The sequence below is a fragment of the Gadus chalcogrammus genome, chromosome 10, assembly GCF_026213295.1.
Source record: "Gadus chalcogrammus isolate NIFS_2021 chromosome 10, NIFS_Gcha_1.0, whole genome shotgun sequence".
Lineage (NCBI taxonomy): Eukaryota > Metazoa > Chordata > Actinopteri > Gadiformes > Gadidae > Gadus > Gadus chalcogrammus.
The window spans coordinates 12,483,770-12,503,321 of record NC_079421.1 but is presented as its reverse complement, the minus strand read 5'-3'; the positions used below and the strand labels follow the sequence as shown (position 1 = coordinate 12,503,321).

General features: G+C 46.6%; 2 protein-coding genes across 2 annotated transcripts; one reads left to right on the top strand and one right to left on the bottom strand.

The window, feature by feature from the left end:
• Window positions 1–8,394: 8,394 nt before the first annotated feature.
• On the top strand, window positions 8,395–11,256 carry LOC130390924 (T-cell leukemia homeobox protein 3-like). Its single transcript, XM_056601110.1, has 3 exons — window positions 8,395–8,824; window positions 9,945–10,182; window positions 11,073–11,256. The coding sequence occupies exons 1-3, from the start codon at window positions 8,395–8,397 to the stop codon at window positions 11,254–11,256; spliced, it is 852 nt and encodes a 283-aa protein (XP_056457085.1).
• A 1,614-nt stretch (window positions 11,257–12,870) lies between these two features.
• kcnip1a (Kv channel interacting protein 1 a) lies at window positions 12,871–19,183 on the bottom strand. Its single transcript, XM_056601006.1, has 8 exons — window positions 18,864–19,183; window positions 16,668–16,792; window positions 16,273–16,342; window positions 16,099–16,169; window positions 15,426–15,533; window positions 15,042–15,146; window positions 14,870–14,932; window positions 12,871–14,589 (listed from the first exon to the last, which is right to left on the bottom strand). The coding sequence occupies exons 1-8, from the start codon at window positions 18,970–18,972 to the stop codon at window positions 14,542–14,544; spliced, it is 699 nt and encodes a 232-aa protein (XP_056456981.1). The 5' UTR covers window positions 18,973–19,183; the 3' UTR covers window positions 12,871–14,541.
• Between the last annotated feature and the right edge of the window lie 369 nt (window positions 19,184–19,552).

Below are 19,552 nucleotides of genomic sequence, written 5' to 3'. Positions count from 1 at the left end.
GTGCGTGAGCACGCCGAGCATGTGTGTGTGTGGGGTACTAGCATAGAGTCTGACCACTGAGGCTTGGGGCTCTGGCAGCCAGAAGAGGAATATGATGGATGGAGGTTGATTCATCGTAAGAATTCATTGTCCCTCTAATTCCGCAGAGAGCAAATGCATCAGGAGAAACCAAAGGGGCCAAAATGAATATCTCACATTTCATATCTCGCTCCTCCCGCTCTCCTGCCTCACACCCCTCCTCTCCTCTCTGTTGCTCTCTCGGCCGCTCGCTTGCGTACAGCGGACAGATCTGGCTACATGAAGCCATTCATCATTGGATTTCCTACCACAAGATTACAGTGGGGGAGGAGGGCGGTGTTATAGGACTTTGCAGATAGGATTATGAAGGATTGAGGAAAAAATATCAGGCCAAAGTTACCCCGTCGATCATATAACCAATGTTAAATAATAGTATGTTGAAAACAGGGAGGAGGAGGGTGGGTTGTCAATGTTTTTGGATGCTTCTTTGTTGGAGTAATCAGGAGAAGAAAGAAAATAATAAGGAGGGAGGGAAGGGGAGGAGGGGGGAGGAGAGGGGCGCATGATCAACATAGGAAAGAAAAGCACGCTGATTAGACATTTCCACCCACAACAAATCAAGAGCAATGGCCAAATAAAGTGATCAAAGAATGTCTACAATTTACCCTTAAACGTTTCGCCGTGAAACCCCACTCCCTCCGTCCCTCCCTCCCTCTCCTCTCCTCCTCCCTCTTTCCCTCCCACTCTTCTCCTCCTTCTCCTCCCTCTTTCCCTCTCCTCTCCTCCCTTTCCTCTCCTCCCTCTCCTCCCTCCCTTTCCTCTCCACCCTCTCCTCCCTCCCTTTCCTCTCCACCCTCGCTCCCTCTCCTCTCCTCTCTCCGTCTCTCGATCTATCGCTCTCGACGTAGCCATCTCCATCTGCTAGTCCCCCCTCCCCCCTCTCGTTTCCTCTCTTCTTCTTCTTCCTCCTCCTCCTCCTCCTCCTCCTCCTCCTCCTCCTCTCCCTCCACCTCCCTCCTCCTGCTCCTCACTGAGCCTTCCTGCCCTGGGGGAGGGCGGCGGTAAGGTGATCTCCCTGTGCTGGTGTAAGTGACTGGTATTAGTCTGCTCGCTGCTCTGTCTGTGTGTTTGATCCCACCACTAATGACCCACCGGGGACTCTGCCTCTGATAATGGGAAATCAATAGAGGGAATCAGGCTCCGGAGTGGGCCTCACTTAGCTGCCTGCTCCTTCGCGCCTCGCCGACAAAGTGTCCTCCTCCGTGTGCGCGTGTGTGTCTAGGGGGGCCGCGGACATAAAAATGCATACATATTTTTTTGTTCTCACACACATGCACTCACACACACATACATATATATATATATATATATATATATATATATAAACATATACATACATATATTTACACAAGCACACAGACAAACATGTTTGTCTGTGTGTGTGTGTGTGTGTGTGTGTGTGTGTGTGTGTGTGTGTGTGTGTGTGTGTGTGTGTGTGTGTGTGCGTGTGCGTGTGCCTGTGTGTGTCATACTTTCGTACAACACATGCTCACGCCCAGGTGCATGTGCTTTGCCTATACGAGCCGTGGTCGTGTTTAAGTGCGCTCGTGTGTCAGCGTGTGTGTGTGTGTGTGTGTGTGTGTGTGTGTGTGTGTGTGTGTGTGTGTGTGTGTGTGTGTGTGTGTGTGTGTGTGTGTGTGTGTGTGTGTGTGTGTGTGTGTGCGCTTGACTTGACAGTGTGATCAGTCACACACCCCCCCCCCCCCCCCAGTGCCTCGGGACGGACAGGTGGCACGGTGGTGGCATGAGGCTGGTGTCCCCCCCTCTCCCCCACTCCCCCGCCTAGCCTGAGGGTCCAGAGCCCCCCCCCCCCCCCCGCCGCCGCCCCCCTCTCCTTAAGCAGGGGGCTGGAGGACCAGCTCCCTCTGCCAGCCACCAGAGGACCATGGCTGGTGGCAGCTGGTCTCCCCCCCCCCCCAACCAGGATGGCTTGACCCCACCCCGATCCCCTCTCAGCGCTCCCTCCCTGGCTGTGCGCCCCGCGGGCAGGCAACAGGAGGGGTGACGAGGTCAAGAGGCAGGAGAGAATGACGGCTGGAGCAGAGGCGACACGCGGGATAATCGGCTTTTATGAAGCGTGGAGCGGAGGGGGGGAGAGAGGGGGAGAGGGAGAGGGAGAGAGGGAGAGAGAGAGAGACTGAGAGAGGCAATGGGAGAGAGAGAGGGGGGGAGAGGGGGAGAGAGAGGGGGGGAGAGGCAATGGGAGAGAGAGAGGGGGGGAGAGGGGGAGAGGGGGGGAGAGAGAGACAGAGAGAGGCAATAGGAGAGACAGTGGGGGGGAGGGAGAGAGGGGGGAGAGATAGGCAATGGGAGGGAGAGAGGGAGAGAGGGGGGGAGAGGGGGAGAGAGGGAGAGAGAGAGACTGAGAGAGGCAATGGGAGAGAGAGAGGGGGGGAGAGGGGGAGATGGGGGGAGAGAGAGGCAGAGAGAGGCAATGGGAGAGAGAGTGGGGGGAGGGAGAGAGGGGGGGAGAGGGGGGAGAGAGAGGCAATGGGAGAGAGAGGGAGGGGGAGACGGAGAGACAGAGAGAGAGAGATATGGAGAGAGGGAGGGAGAGAGAGGTAGAGAGAGGGGGGAGAGAGAGGGAGAATGGGAGAAAAAGTGGGAGAGAGGGAGAGCGAGGGAGAGAGAGAGAGTGACAGAGTGAGAGAGAGAGAGAGAGAGAGAGAGAGGAGAGAGAGAGAGAGAGAGAGAGAGAGAGAGAGAGAGAGAGAGAGAGGGAGAATAGGAGAGAGAGCGAGGGAGAGAGCGAGACAGGGGGGGAGAGGGGAAGCAAATCTGACACAATGGTACTGAGTACAAGCAGTAATGAATTAACACATTAGCGCCACGACCAGGGGCGTTTAGGAGCACTCAGCTGCTCTTAAACGCGCGCGTGCGCACACTCAGAGCCTGTGCACGTGCACGTGCACAGGCTGAATCTACACGATGCCATACCAGCGGCCCATTACATGAATCAATTGTTTTGTTGTATATGTTGTGTTGAATGTGTGCCCGGCTTTAAGCTGACATTAGTAACTGCAGGGACTCCATGGTGAAAACTTTTTAGTGAATACATAGAGCAGATAAAGCAGAGGTTAACCCAACAAAATGTTATTGCTTTTTCTTTCAGACAAACACACACACTCGCATATGTGCGCACACACATAAACGCACACGCCCGCACACACACACACACACGGATGAACACAGACACACAATAACACATGAAGGCATTCATACACACACAGACACACACACACACACACACACACACACACACACACAAACATATGCAGGCAGGCACACAAACACATACACACACAAACACACAAACACAGACAGACCCAAACACACACACACACTCAAGGCCACATAAGCACATTTAAAGAGGGAAAACTGCCTGAGTAGGATAAACTGAAGCCATGTGTTCAATTACTATCATCTCCTAAATGATCTTCGCTAATGCTTTAACTCTTTCTCCCACATCTCAATCACGGACAAGTCCTATGCTCTCTGCCCAGCCCTGTAATCCATGCGTTTGATATCCTCCTACACACACACACACACACACACACACACACACACACACACACACACACACACACAGAAACACGCGCGCACACATGCACACACACACACACACACACACACACACACACACACACACACACACACACACACACACACACACACACACACACACACACACACACACATAGAATGACAGACAGACAGACAGAGAGACACACACATACACACACACGCTCGCACACACACGCACATGCACACACACACACACACACACACACACACACACACACACACACACACACACACACACACACACACAGAAAGACAGACAGACACACGAAAACACACATGCACAAACACATACATACACATGCACGCACAGACATCTACAGACACAAACAGACACAAACACACACATGTACAGACACACACTCACACACACACGCACGCACACACACACACACACACACACACACACACACACACACACACACACACACACACACACACACACACACACACACACACACACACACACAAACACACACACACTCACACATACACAGAGAGATAGACACGCACACACCCACTCACACACAAACACATGGACAGACACACATATACACAAACACACACAGTCACACACACTCTCACATACACACCCTCCGGCTCTCACTCTCTCTCTCTGTCCCTCTCTTTATCTCTCTTGCTCTATCTATCTGACTTAAACCAGCGTGAAGAGCCAGCCGTGCATTCAACCATCAGACAGGCTAACATGGCTACACACACACACACACACACACACACACACACACACACACACACACACACACACACATACACACACACACACACACACACACACACACACACACACACACACACACACACACACACACACACACACACACACACAAACAGAAATGAAAACATTTAAACAGAGACAAACACAGACACACAAATAGCAACGAGAGTGTAATGGACACTGTTTAGCATATTCACTGTATCAGCAGATATTTACGTGATTAAACCTGCCTCCGGATCTCCCTAAATATATATATATATATATATATATATAGAATAACCACCCCAAACATAAATACATCCATATATTTATAACTTACATAGACCGAATATTATTATTATCATCAGTGTATATGGATGTATACAACTTTAAGTTCTCTATTTTACTTCTGCACCATATTAAAATGGGGTAATAACGTCCTCTTCTCACTAAACGCAAGACCTGGAGGATTTAGGATCTTTGTCTCTGAACCCCAAAATAAAAGTTTTGGGGTTATAAAATATAACCTAAAATTCCTATTTGGCCCTATGAGTAACAGACATTTGTAGATTTAAGATTGACTGCATCCCAACCAAGAAGCCTCTAGAATCGGCTACATAGGCCCACAATTAAACGGTCTGCTGTAGCTCCTTAAACGTGACTCTTTGATGGCCATTGCTAATCAATTTGGCCGGGCTGGTATATTTTGAGCCGGGTAAGTTCTCTGTAGTGAACGGTCCCCGGGCGGGGGCAACACCGACAGACCCAGAGCCCAGCGAGCCTGACCGGTCCCCGGTGGAAGATCCCATTCCTCTCCCTTTCTCTCAACAATCCCAGCGTGCTTGTCAATATGAAACTCTATACTCCCACGTTGAGTGTTGCAGCAAGGCTATCCCTCTGCCATTATAGAAATAACGAGGGGGCCCTATATTGATAAAAAAAAAAAATCCACTGTTTGTGCTGAAGACATAGACATTGGTCTAAATTAGTGTAAATTAAATCAAGTCTCCTAAACACCGGAGAGAAAAACAATGTTTCGTGCGACAGTGATTTAGAGGAGAGTTTATGTCTCGGCTGAACCGAGGAGAGCGGGCAATAAAACGGTATTTATCCAACTTTACAAAGGAATATTCAGCCTTGTAAATGTTGTCAGATGGTCGGTGCCAATGTCTTTCAGCTTAATACGACCTATATTAAATAGTTTAAATATTTCATAAGGGTGGTTTTTTAGAGTGCGGGAGGGGAAATCGTTAGCTGCGGTAAAGTTTCATTAACTGGCCCATTTCGCTGCGAGGCAAACTCATCTTCTCTCAAGTCGCTCTTATTGTAATAAAACAATCTCTGGTGGTGCTGATGCTAGTGCTGCTCACTCGTCTGCCTCTCTCTGCGTGGCCCTCTCACTCTCTTTTACATCATCATAATACACTACATCCCCTTTAAATGCACTATTACTTACCGCTGCCTTTTCATATTGTAACATCACGGGCACTTTAGCGACAATATAAAAGCGTGTCATTCATTATTCAGAGGCAGCGAGCGGCCTCGTCTCCTTTTAAAAAGTCAGCCTCGCTCCTGAAATTGATAACTGTGGAGCCGCGCAATAAAAACGCAGCCCGCGGGTACCACGCAGAACCCGGACCCCGATTATGCAGATCAAGTGGTAATTTCTCAAACAAATCGCACTCTTTGAGTCTTTTGTTGTCGTTTCTTTTGGACTTTAGAAATCTAAGTGTCAGCTTTATATTGCTTTTGAAAAAAAGGAGGATTTATGTGCATGATCTTAATTGTTCATATGAGCTACGGGGCATCAAGGGCAGCATATCTGCCAATATCAGAATAATTGCCTACCTGAACGAAATAACCTTAAGGGTAATCGTTGTGGTTTATTGGTTTTAGTGAATTTGGTAGGATTTTTTAATATATAGTGTTAAAAAATGAAAAGGCCTGACATATCTCTCGACATTTATTCAATGCTGTTTTCGGTGCTATAAATACACGGGCGATGTTATCGCGTTTCGATGGTGGTCCCTCGGTTGGAGACGGAGTGGGGACTATACGGGTCATCATCAGGCGTATTCATTGGATTACACCGTTTTACTCTAACACCCGCTATCCGGACCCGGGGAGAGCCCTTATGCTCTGACAATTGTAGGCCATCGGCCGCACTTACTTAGAGGGTCTGACGGAGACTGGGACACCATCCATAGCCTCCACCAGCGCGTAAACGCATTACGCAGTGACCAAGTTGCTGTTTTATTTCTTTTTACGCGATTAATAAAATATCAGAGGGACATTTTCTTTGTAAAAACACACGTCCAACATCTAAACCAATTTTTTTTTTCTCTACGACAATATTTGCACCACAAATGCGGGGAGGAGAAACATAAAAATGTCTTCAGTGCTGACAGCTCTAACTGACCCATTCTCCCCGTCGTGGAGCCACCGTAGCGCTCACATATGGCCGGGGACAGTGGCCAAGAGTCACTCTGTCCATATTGCCAAACAAACACCCCGGGCGCTCGACTGCCTCATATTGCTTCATAAGTTTAGCTGGTGGTGAAGGGGAAAAAGTGGACCTTATTTTAATAGCCTGCATTTTTTATTCCCTTTTATTTTTTTGGGCTCCCACATTTCTGTTGCGTCCGCAAAGAAAATGTTTTTGGGAAGATTTTGCAAAAGCTGCGATAAATCAATGCAGTATTTACTTAGGCTAAGTCTATTGCGTTATAACTTATACACATAAAGCTAGGAAAGAGATATCGAAAAATTAATACAAACGGGATATGTGATTGTTAAAAAAGCATGATAGAATGCGCCTAAAAACCATTGAATAGGCTTTAACTAAATTTATACATGCATAAATGTATCTGTATATATATATATTTATATATACATAGATATATATTTATATATGTGCGTGTGTGTGTGTGTGTGTGTGTGTGTGTGTGTGTGTGTGTGTGTGTGTGTGTGTGTGTGTGTGTGTGTGTGTGTGTGTGTGTGTGTGTGTGTGTGTGTGTGTGTGTGTCCGCGCGCTTGCAGAACAATAATGTGATAATGTAAAAGCTATGCACCCAATAGGCATTTGTCTAATCCTGAGATAAGTGAGTAGAAATACAATTAGCTGCTCACTTTTGGCCTCACTTCCATTGACTGCAGCCGATTAGTAGCTTGAATGGACACTTTATCTGAAGTGGCCCGTGGCCTTCCCTCGTCAGGTCATTTACCGACCGGTGTCAGCGACCACATCATTAGGCCTGTACGTTGCGCCATAGACCTTGAATTACAGACTATGCCCCATTGTTTCTCCAAACGGTGTCTCTTTTCTCTAGGATAATTCGAAAATTTGGGGAAATGTCTCAAAGGCCTACCAAATTATTTAAAATAAAAGTGACAAATCTTTTTTGATACACTTTTTAAGTACACGCCACAATTCTCCAAAATACTCAAAGACATGGTTCGATGGTGAAATTCATAAAACAATCACTCGAGCCTAATTATTAACCGAATCTTCTACTCTCGCCCATCATATTTGTGCAGAATAAATCGAAACGGTGCAAAGATAATGCGTCCGTCAGGATGAATCGTAAACAATCTGCACACCCATCCATAAAGTTTAAGGGGAAATCGTCAGTATCGGTGCCAAAACATTTAACCTTATGTGCAATCAGTCATTTCAGTGCCAGCCAATGAGACGTCGAGCGTGATGGAGCAGCACGGTGCGTGGGTCAGGCGGGGAGCTGAGAGAGACGCAGGGTCTTGACGCACGGAGGGGCAGAGACACAACGTCTCATCCCACAACGAGCTAGTCCAACTTTCACCAGCGCGCCTGCAGAGGAGAACCTCCTTTTGTAAATGGGACTCGTTTGACTAAAACACCGGCCGATCTGGATTACGAAGAGACAAGTGGACTCGAACGAGTTGAAGAAATGAGTTTGGTTTTGTCAGTTTGATTTTATATTCATTGCTTTTGGTTTTCAAACCAAGCATCCCCTTGCTCCAGTCTCGGTCCGACGCTGGGGATGGATCACGCAGCGAGCTCACCGAGTCCTCCCGCTAAGCCGGTCCACCACGAACCAATCAGTTTTGGGATAGACCAGATCCTCGGAGCCGGTACAGACTCGGAAAGCGGGCGGACCTCAGGGGGAAGACAGAATCCCTCCGATCTAAACAGCGGAGAAGGCTACTACAGTTTAGGAAGTCCTACCGGTTCCAGCGCGCCCTCTTACGCGGCGTTGTCGATCTCCCTGTCCGGCATCATGCCTCCGGGAGAGTCGGGGGGGCCGTACGGGGAGACCAGGAACCTGGGCACCCGGGGAGTGATCCGGGTCCCGGCCCACAGACCCATGCCACCCACGGGTCCGCCAGCCCCGGTGCAGAGCGTTGTTTCCGGCTTCGGAGGGCTGTGCTTCCCCTGGATAGGGAACAGGTTCTCCAAGGATAGATTATCAGGTAATGCAGAATGTTTATCCAGTCACTCGGCTCACAAACCATCCAAACAATATCTAAATGAAGACTGTATAGGTCAGGAATCCGTTGAAAGCTATAGCAACTAACTGAATTACAGGCCTGTATTGTGGCTTCACATTCACACATGACAGTTTTAACAGGGATTCTTGTTGTGGAAAATAGCAACATATAGGTGCTGTATATTCGCCATTATATTTGACGTGCATTGGCTATCAGAGAGCCTGAGTTAATTGTAGAAAGGAGGCCTAATGTAGCCTAGCCTGGGTTTCTGCACGCTACATTGAAAAGCAAAATAAAATTACATTTAAGGAACACCATTCATGAATAGGAATTCATAATAAACGATAAAAACGAATATTAGTTATTAACCAATAATTCACCCTGCCTCAAATGTCAGAAACCAGTTGAAAAGCCATACAAATTCAGGCTGATAAAAATATAAAACAACGGCCTTTTTTTTTAACCTTTTTTAAATTAGCCCTATATAAACCTCTCTGTAAATGAAGAATAAATATTAACTCCATGCTAGGACTATTTGGATAATGTAGAGTGTAATATTAACCAAATCCATGAAGTAGGAGATTAAGATTCTAATTCAGTATTGGACTGGCTGCAGTGGTCAGGGTGAACTTAATACAGGCCTGCGTGTGTTTTAGCTGCTCTTGGTTTATGGCTCCTTCAAATGCTATTACTATGAATATGTAATCATTTTATTTTTTTAAATATATCGTAATCAGATTTATTGTAACGTTATCTGCACCATCTGTTTTACGGGCCTCTCCTACCCACACACAAACACACACACGCACACGCACACACACACACACACACACACACACACACACACACACACACACACACACACACACACACACACACACACACACCACACACCACACCACACACACACACACACACACACACACACACACACACACACACACACACACACACACACAATCTCTCTCTCTCTCTCTCTCTCTCTCTCTCTCTCTCTCTCTCTCTCTCTCTCTCTCTCTCTCTCTCTGACTCTCTCCTGCCCTTCTTCTCCCTTCAACGCTCTCACCAACTCTCCCCCTCTCCCACCTCTCCTCCTCTCCAGCAGCCCTGGTGCCTTTCGCCGTCACGCGGAGGATAGGACACCCGTACCAGAACCGAACCCCCCCCAAACGGAAGAAGCCACGCACGTCCTTCTCCCGGGTGCAGATCTGCGAGCTGGAGAAGCGCTTCCACCGGCAGAAGTATCTGGCTAGCGCAGAGAGGGCAGCGCTGGCCAAGAGCCTGAAGATGACGGACGCACAGGTCAAGACGTGGTTCCAGAACCGCAGGACCAAATGGAGGTGAGTCGGTCCGACCGGACCCAAGTCCGCTTGTCATGCAGACCCCCCCCCCCCCTCCCCCCTATAGGTATATGGACCAAGGTAAAGCAGCTTTAGTTTGGACTATACGCCTGTAAAATGTGCCTAACAGACCAGACAGTTTTCAGACATGAAATTACAATTGTATTTATAAATTATAGGGAAAATGTAACTGAATATATGCATAACTATAGTAGGCCTACGATACAGCGTATAGCCTGCGTTTCATCCTGCATGATAAAACAGATGAGTTGCTTAAGTACTCTTCCAATTGCATTCCTCTTATAAATAATTTTACCAAAAAACATACATTAGTTAAGTAATATTATTAGCTTATTACTATTAATAATACTGATACTATACTCTTCTACTACTGCTTTTACTGATAATAATACTATTCTGGAACACTTTGTTTGGGATTGTTTACAAAGTGATTAAACCTGATAATTCAAATGAGAAAATTATAAACACAGTTTAAAAGATTAGAATAAAACGAGGCCTTTATTAGCCTACAATTTATTTAAGCATTGCCTGGGTTAAACAATACTGCATTCCTCCGATGAGAAAGTGTGGATCTAAATGCCAAAGGTCTACTTAGTAAATAGAGTCCTAGTTTGACGGACAAAACATTTCAGGGTTATCAGAATGGGTATTATACCAACCCTAAATATTTCACCATTCACCATGTTAAAAAAAAGGTTATTATTAATATTACTAAATAATGAATACAGCATATTCAAAGGAAATATACTAAACGCTATTCCTCTTCCTAAATACGATTGCCCTTTTCAAATAATCTTCTCTTTATCCATATATATATGTATTTATCAATCTTTCTTTTATTAATCTATTTTCTTATTGCGCCCCCTCAGGAGGCAGACGGCAGAGGAGCGGGAGGCTGAGCGGCAGCAGGCCAATCGGCTGATCCTCCAGCTGCAGCACTCCGCCCTGCAGAAGTCCCTGGGCGAATCAGGCTCCTCGGACCCGCTGTGCGCGCACAACTCCTCCCTATACGCCCTGCAGAACCTGCAGCCGTGGGCCGAGGAGAGGGAGTAGACTACAAGAAGCTGGGTGAAATTGACAGATCGTGCAAAAAAAAAAAAAGAACGAACAAAACTAAACCCCACTATATGCAGCTTTATGTCTTTTTGGAGAAAAACTATTTAAAAAAAACAACATACGTCCGTTAATACGGGCAGAACGAACAGAATCCACGGGACGTCATGGATGAAGAAATTGTGTCTCGGAAAAACAGAAATTGTGTCTCGGTTTGTTAATCGAGACACCTGAGGGAATGGGCCTTTCTGCAGGCCTCCACAAGCGACACCTTCAGACTTTTCAAATCCTGGCGGAACTTTAAATGACTGGACTCTACCGGTTTCTATTCCTGCATCCATTTAAGGCTTTTACATTTGTTGTTTAGAGTAGAACAGAGATAGGAACATATATCCAGACCTGTGAAGGACGTAAGCGGCTGTTGTGTTTAATGGTCCTTATGCCAGAACGCGTTTCAACCAGGACCTATAAAGTCGTTTTGGGACAACAGCCCAGCCGAACGGATAGCGATGTAATAAACCCTTCTTCATAAATAGTCACCGAGGTCTACTTGAATAAAGCACGCCACGTCGTATGAATCAAGAGATTTTTAAAAATCAATAAAAAGTAATAAAGTTCTGGAGGGCCTGCTCAACATTTACAACGCATTATATCTACATGCAGGCTGTGAGTGCCCGGGCGTGTTGGTTTTTTATGGAAGCGACTGTTTACAGTGATATAGATTCAGAAGGACACGGAAGAGGGTCAGAAGAAGAGGGATGCATGTTGCATTACTGGCGGTTTCCACTTCGTTTCACGCACATATATCGATTCCCTTGTTGTTCTGTGACTTTTCAGATCGATAAGAAGATGTGCAACTCTTTTGTACAGTTGTATAGTTGTTGTAAATGTCGTGTCTATATGATGCATAAACCATCACAATGTTTATAATGCCTAAAATCTGCTTTTTTCATTTTCGATATGGTATAACTACAAGAGAATGCACTGCATTTTTTCAGAAAAAAAAGAAAAATCGACTGAATATCATTTTTTAAAAGTTTATTGATAAATATAATGATTTATACAATTTTGCAATACACACATTATTTCATCTTGACAGCTTGTATCTATGTCTGTACATCTGCTCATTTGTCAGTCTGTCTGTCAGTCAGTCGGTCCATCTGTCTGTCTGCCCTTTATGTCTGTATGCAATCATGGGTAACACTGAGACGGCGCATCGCACCAAAGGATTCTGCAGTACTATTCATAGCACAGTGAAAGGGTATGACGTTAAATCATTTATTATTAGTAATTAATCAACACGCTTTTGTTGTTGCTAGATTTATTTTTTTGCACATGTCGCTCAAACCCCCACGAGGGATGGCTCGCGTTCACAACATGGCTTCCGTTCCTAGAGGGTCAGCGAAAAGGTCCACACCTTTCAGTTATTGTACCCCTTCTATTGCATTTCTATCACTTCTGTAAACCCCAGCCCATCCGTTCTTGAACTACACTCCCCTCTGATCTACACTCCCATCCCCCCCACCCTCCCCTCTTCACATCTCCTCTCCTTTACCCTCCTGTACCCTGTACCCTCCCCTCTATTCTCCCACCCCCTCACTCCTGTCCCTCTACACTCCTTTACACTCCTGTACCCTGTACCTTCCCCTCTATTCTCCCATCCCCTCATCCTAGGAGGTCTACCTCTGCCGTCGCTCCCTCACAGTGACAGGGTGGTGGTATTGAGAGGAGCTTTATGTACATCTTGGTTATCCGGGTTCGGATACTTCCTGCTGAACACAACATAAGGAGGTGGAGGAGTTCTTCCCACAGTCCACCAAGGTGATGATATCCCACTAGACACCAGTTAAGTTTGTTTGAGTGCGTGGATTCTGGGAAAGAAACCCAGATAACAACGGCGCCATCGCTTGTTCCACATCCCAAGGGGTCTCAACTCAACGACAGCACATGAACAGAGTCACCAAACGGACGCACTCGGACGTTAACACTCAAAAATACTCACACACACACACACACACACACACACACACACACACACACACACACACACACACACACACACACACACACACACACACACACACACACACACACACACACACAAAGTCATTGTTCTGCCTGTAAACCAAAAACTGCCAATATCAACATAGAGAGACGTGGATCAGGGACCCTGTACCGATACGATGGGACATGGGACCAGACGGAGAAGCGGACAGACAGAAGGGACGGACAGAGAGGTGATGTAAGCAGGTAGACGCACTGTACGGACACGTGTTTACAGTCAAGTCGTTACAACACTAATACACCGACCCACGCCACTGGACCACACAGAGCAGAAGGAGACAGGGGCTCCACAACCACGGGAACCATGCACAAGACGGTCAACACTTTCAACGGCACGGTTCACATCTGGCCAGCGGTCTGGCCTACAGGCGTCTGACCCCCGGCCGGATTCGCTAGGCCCGAATGCGGTGAGGTTAGCGCTGAATATAAGTGTGAGGGAAACTGACACGTTTTGGAGAAATGAACGCCGGTAACAAGGCCGCTTCTTAATGCGATGGAAGCGGTTGCTGATGAATAACCAGGGTGAGATGTTGTCTTCCGTGCCTGCAGATACATATGCATATTCATGGTAGCGTGTCAGATGATAATCGCCAATGTGTCAATAATCACCCACGTTCTAGAGTGCACTTTGATTTTATGTTTTCCAACTGAGGGATCACCACAGTGAGTTGTAGAGAACAGGTCGTCCGAGATTCAGTTGTTCAGTGATTGCGGGGGTAACGGTGGACATAACAAGACACGGCAGTGGTACTCAGTGTTCGGACACGGGAATGAAGTATGAAATATACACAGACTCAACACCAGCAACAACGTGTAGGAGAGGTGGATGCATGAAGTCAAAGGTTAAGTTTTCATAGGTAGGTCAAATCAGGGGGTGAGAAAAAGGGGGAGAGCGGGGATTTGTGGGTTGGGCGTCTCAAAACCGTCCCGGCCTTGAGGGCGCTGCTGTGAAACAGCGTGCATGCTCAAAAGCCTTTGTTAATAAAAGGTAAATAATAATAATAATCATAATAAATAAATAAATATCAAAAGAGGTAGGTTGCCCCTGGCTTGGAGACATCCCATCATAGCAGGTTTACTGGGGACAACGAGTCCCAACGTCTGCAGAAAGAAGCCCTTTACTGTCGTACGATAAACATACTCCGCTCTCCATTCTCTCTCTCCCTCTCTCTGTCTCTCTCTCTCCCATCTGCTGCTTCTTCATCTTCTTCTTTCTTTTCACTAGATGACGTTTTCAAAAAGCTGTAGAGACCTCATGATGTTTTCATCCTGCAGGGAGTCAAGGAAACGTTTGGTATGGTGATTAAGAGGCGTATCAATAATGCAATTGTTCAATTGTGTGATAAAAACATTGACCACTAGAGGGTAGTCAAAGCCAACGAAAGATCTCCGTCTTGTCATTTTTTTTAATAATATAATAGAAGTCCTTCCAAAGGCGATGGATTGACTTTAATATTTTGAGAACAATAAGTAAGTGTGAGTATATATTTTTAAATAATTAATATTGATAAAGTCTAGATAAAGTCTGAGTAGAAGGAGTAATTGTTACCTCTTGGCAGGAAAGGATGAATTCATCTAGAGTGACCACTCCATCTCTGTTTTTGTCCATTTTCTTAAAAAAAAAAAAAGAATCTTGATAAACAAATAGTTATGCTAAATATTAAATTAGCACAAGGTCTTTACACACACAAACGGTTGAAATGATTGTGATGTGTTTGTACCCGGAAGAAGGCCTCCACGTGCTGTTTGTGGGAGTCGTTCTTCAGTGCGGGGTAGGTGTACTTCCCCATCATGTCGTATATCGCCCTTACGATGTCCGTCATCTCCTGCAGAGCCCACAGGGTTAGTGAGGTTCACACGGGACGAGTCAGTGATGGACTCAATCATGAGCAGATGCTTAACTCTTCTGTATTGTTTAACGATATAAAGACATGGACACAGACACAGACACACTGACAAATGCACATGCATGCATTCACACACACACACACACACACACACACACACACACACACACACACACACACACACACACACACACACACACACACACACACACACACACACACACACACACACACACACACACACACACGCAGACAAACCTCCTTGTTGATGTATCCGTCGTGGTTGATGTCGTAGAGGTTGAAGGTCCACTGGAGCTTCTCCCTGACCGAGCCTCTTAGCAGGATGGACAGAGCCGTCACAAAGTCCTGCACGGTAACACACAATCAGCTGAACCAAGTGCACCACTCTAGTTTAAGAGGATGTTTACCTCAACACTTTCACTTCTGTTATCACAGCCTTTGCCTTTCATCCCCTCGTTAATGTAATCCGAAGCACCTGAGGCACCTTGCTCAGATGGCATAAAAGGAGCGTGAGCAGTATCTCTATATCAATATTACTATACTACTATTCGTTATGTGAGTTTATAGTGTATATCAGTTTTATTCACTCATCATGAGGAGACCTAATGCGCAGAGAGGGGTCTGTCTATTGCCCCAGGGGCCGTGGATATCTTTCACATGCAGGAGAACAGAGTATATGTGTGTTAACTCAAATAAAACCGGTGATCTATTATCGTCAAAATGTATTAATTTGATGCTATACGTCACTCTTGTCTGAGTGGTCGTTGGGTATTTGTACACTTAGCCATAACATTGAACACTAGCATCATCATGCTTGGTCGTAAGGGACCCTCACAGTTCCGGCTGAGCACTGGAGAATTCACTTGTAAGGATGTTTGCTCCGCGGTTGCAAGTTTGTTTTTCCCCCTACCTCGAACTTGATGGAGCCACTGTGTTCTGTGTCGAAAGCATTGAACAGGTAGTGTGCGTAGGGGCTGGCATCTGCAGGAGACAGAGAAAAAGTTTCCTTAATACACAAAGTACACAACGACACACACCCACACGCAATGCTTGGAGAATTTTTGAACCGCAATGTGTGTCGTACCTCCATGGGGGAAAAACTGGGAGTATATTTGTTTAAAGGTGTCCTCGTTCACCACACCACTTGGACACTCCTGGGGGGAGGGGGAGGGAAGAAGAGAGAGAGAGAGCAACAGAGAGACAGAGAGAGAGAGAGAGACAGAGACAGAGACGGAGGGAGAGAGAGAGAGAGAGCAACAGAGAGAGAGAGAGAGAGAGAGAGAGAGAGAGAGAGAGAGAGAGAGAGAGAGAGAGAGCAACAGAGAGCAACAGAGAGAGAGAGAGACGTTGGAGAGAAAAAGATATGTCTTCAATTCACAGTATATAAATCATTCACCTGCATGGCATCGCAATGTGGACTTGGTGTGCATGATGTGTAACAGCAGAGAACATCGTGGTGGTGGAGGCCGTGCATCTTACGTTCTTGAAGCCACGGTAGAGGACCTGCAGCTCCCTCTTGTTGAAGTTGGTCAGCGCCTCCAGCTGGCCCAGGCCCTCTGGCCGATGGCACACCATGGTCATCTCCAGGTCATCGTCCACCTTGTCTGAACACACACACACACACACACACACACACACACACACACACACACACACACACACACACACACACACACAAACACACACACACACACACACACACACACACACACACACGAAAAATTAGTCTTAGCAGGAGCGTCGAAGAGTGGGAGGGAAGCTCAAAATATCTCAGAGGACATCGGCCCTCTATGACCAAGGTGAAAGGGAATGTGATTTGCTACGTTCTTTTCTCCCCGACCAAGCGAAAACACAGAGTGAGTGTGCTTTGGTCAGCCCCCCCTAAAGATGGCTGCCAATCTAATTGTGCGCATGATTATAACAATGCTGATGATGATGATGAGGATGGATGACGAGGATGACGACATTGGACGATATGATAGCAGTATGGTAGTAAGTCTAATTCCCTTACTCTATCCTACGGCTCTCCCTCACTCTCTAATTAAGGGAAGCCAGTACAAAGACACGGGCAGAGGGTGTCAGGCTGGGCTGGAGACAGTGTTGGAGGTACTGGAGGTAGAGGTCATCCCTCCCCTCACCTCCCCCAGCACCATCATTAACAGCTCATTACTCTGCTTCAGGGGAGGGGAGAGAGGACAAACCTGACACACAGCCCCACGCAGAAAGGCACGCACACACAGTGATGCTGCTATCCTAACGTTCCACACACACTCACACGCACTATACAAGCATCACTGCAACACAGGCATTTATGTACTTATGTGCACGCGCGTGCAGGCACACACACTCAAACACACACATATACACAGACAAACACACACACACACACACACACACACACACACACACCTACATACACACACACACACACCTCAGGATGGGCGAGGGCTTACAGCCCAGGGAGAGGTAATTCACACCCTTAGTCCCAGCAGACCAAAGGTATGCACCTCCACCACATATCAAACCACACAAAAAAGGTCCGTGCACACACACGCCAACATAAAGGCCCACACACACAACTCCGTGGTGGTGGAGGGATATTATAGGACGCACACACCAGCGTCTTCCAGGACGCACGTGGGCGGACACAATGCAGGCCTCTCCGGCCGTAGAGGATATAAAAGACCTGTGTACCGGTCCGTTCTAACGCAGTCACCTTCACACCCTCTAAAATAAGCACAAATAATTTAAACTTGGGACACCTCATTAAATGGTCCACTGCAAGACGTTCTGTCTGTTGTAGAGAAAGCTCGGAGAACGGGGGTAGTTAAAGGAACAACCGCCTTGCTGTTAAAGCGAGAGCCAGGCTCTGTACAGTAAACCAGTGTTGTTATTGCCAAAAGTCCATCTTCACCGAAGTGTCATCGTAGGACAAACACTGGTATCGCTCATAACACTTATTATAGGTCTGCTCCTAAAATCTACCAGGGCACGGGTGGTAGACTGAACTAGTGAAGCTACGCCTACTACAAGTTACTTTGTGCATAAACGGAGCAGATAATTTGTGATATGAGCGACGTATGTGTTTGTCCTACAATGAAGCCGCTGTGAAAAGGGAATCTAAACCAAAAATACATTCCACAGCATGTTCTGTTAGTTGTGGGTGGAAATAAAGTGAGGCATGAGTGATATTATATCCATTGGATTCGGACAGGGTTATCATAGGAAAAGATGAGGTGTCCAGCCCAAACTATGCTCACATCAATCCAGCTGGGACATTTATTCAATAAAAGGAGTACTCATGAAAGACAACATGACATTCAGGACGAAAGAGTCATTGATTCGCCCTGTATCTGGCTTACGTTGGGCTAACCCATAAGAGCTGCAGAATTTAGGATCTCAATCACAATTCACCTGAACACCGATAGAACTGTTTCGGTTGTAATCTTAATACCTCACTAAACTTTATGAATGAACTTAAGTAAGTCAATTTGTTAATCAACATTTTCAAATGACAGTACTTTTGAACACTGAAAAAAAGTACATCAGCAATACGACTTGAATAAAAAAAATGAACGTTTGGTTGTTAGGTCTGGCCGTCCTTCGTAGTAACGCCCCTGAGCTCAGGAAGTATCACTCCGTCTGCCTCCCGTGACAGAGGCGGAGGCTACTCACCCTCCACGCTGATGACGCCCATAAGGTGCAGCATCTTCACGGCCCCGCAGCACAACACAACGATGGCTATGGCGCGTAGACTGCTGTCACTCTGTTCCTCTCCGTCCATCTCAAGCCCCCTATCTACGACCGGCTTGTACTGATGGCCACAAATGGAAGCGCTCTTTTTCAGTATTGAGATATAAAAGCTTTAACTCGTGTCGGTCCGATGATGTATACTTTCTTCTGGCTTTGGATCAACTATTTCAATTTCTTTCCAATTTCAATTGTAGTCCTACCACTCTCCGGACATACTCCCCATCTCCTCTCCTGCAATGGTAACAGTGTCTCAGCCGTGTCTATCTCTCTCTCTCCCTCTCTCCCTCTCTCTCTCTCTCTCCCTCTCTCAGCTGACTTTCCCTCCGTCCTGTACTCTGTGACTTTACCTCATCTGGCTCGCTAGCCTATCCTGAGCTCCCTCTCTGTGCACCCGAGTTTAACTTGAGTCCAAGGTGCCTCATGCCACTGACAATGCCCCGTTCTCCTTCAAGAGTTTGTGTGTGTGTGTGTGTGTGTGTGTGTGTGTGTGTGTGTGTGTGTGTGTGTGTGTGTGTGTGTGTGTGTGTGTGTGTGTGTGTGTGTGTGTGTGTGTGTGTGTGTGTGTGTGTGTGTGTGTGTGTGTGTGTGTGTGCGTGTGTTAGTTGATGGAT

What these genes read in the sequence shown, in the direction of transcription:
- LOC130390924 (XM_056601110.1), top strand. Translation starts at nt 8,395, where the DNA reads ATGGATCACGCAGCGAGCTCACCGAGTCCTCCCGCTAAGCCGGTCCAC. An exon ending in CTCCAAGGATAGATTATCAG is followed by an intron (nt 8,825 to 9,944) that starts GTAATGCAGAAT and finishes CCTCCTCTCCAG; the next exon opens with CAGCCCTGGTGCCTTTCGCC. An exon ending in AACCGCAGGACCAAATGGAG is followed by an intron (nt 10,183 to 11,072) that starts GTGAGTCGGTCC and finishes GCGCCCCCTCAG; the next exon opens with GAGGCAGACGGCAGAGGAGC.
- kcnip1a (XM_056601006.1), bottom strand. Translation starts at nt 18,972, where the DNA reads ATGGACGGAGAGGAACAGAGTGACAGCAGTCTACGCGCCATAGCCATC. An exon ending in TCTACCGTGGCTTCAAGAAC is followed by an intron (nt 16,343 to 16,667) that starts GTAAGATGCACG and finishes CCCTCCCCCCAG; the next exon opens with GAGTGTCCAAGTGGTGTGGT. An exon ending in TCATCCTTTCCTGCCAAGAG is followed by an intron (nt 14,590 to 14,869) that starts GTAACAATTACT and finishes GACTCCCTGCAG; the next exon opens with GATGAAAACATCATGAGGTC.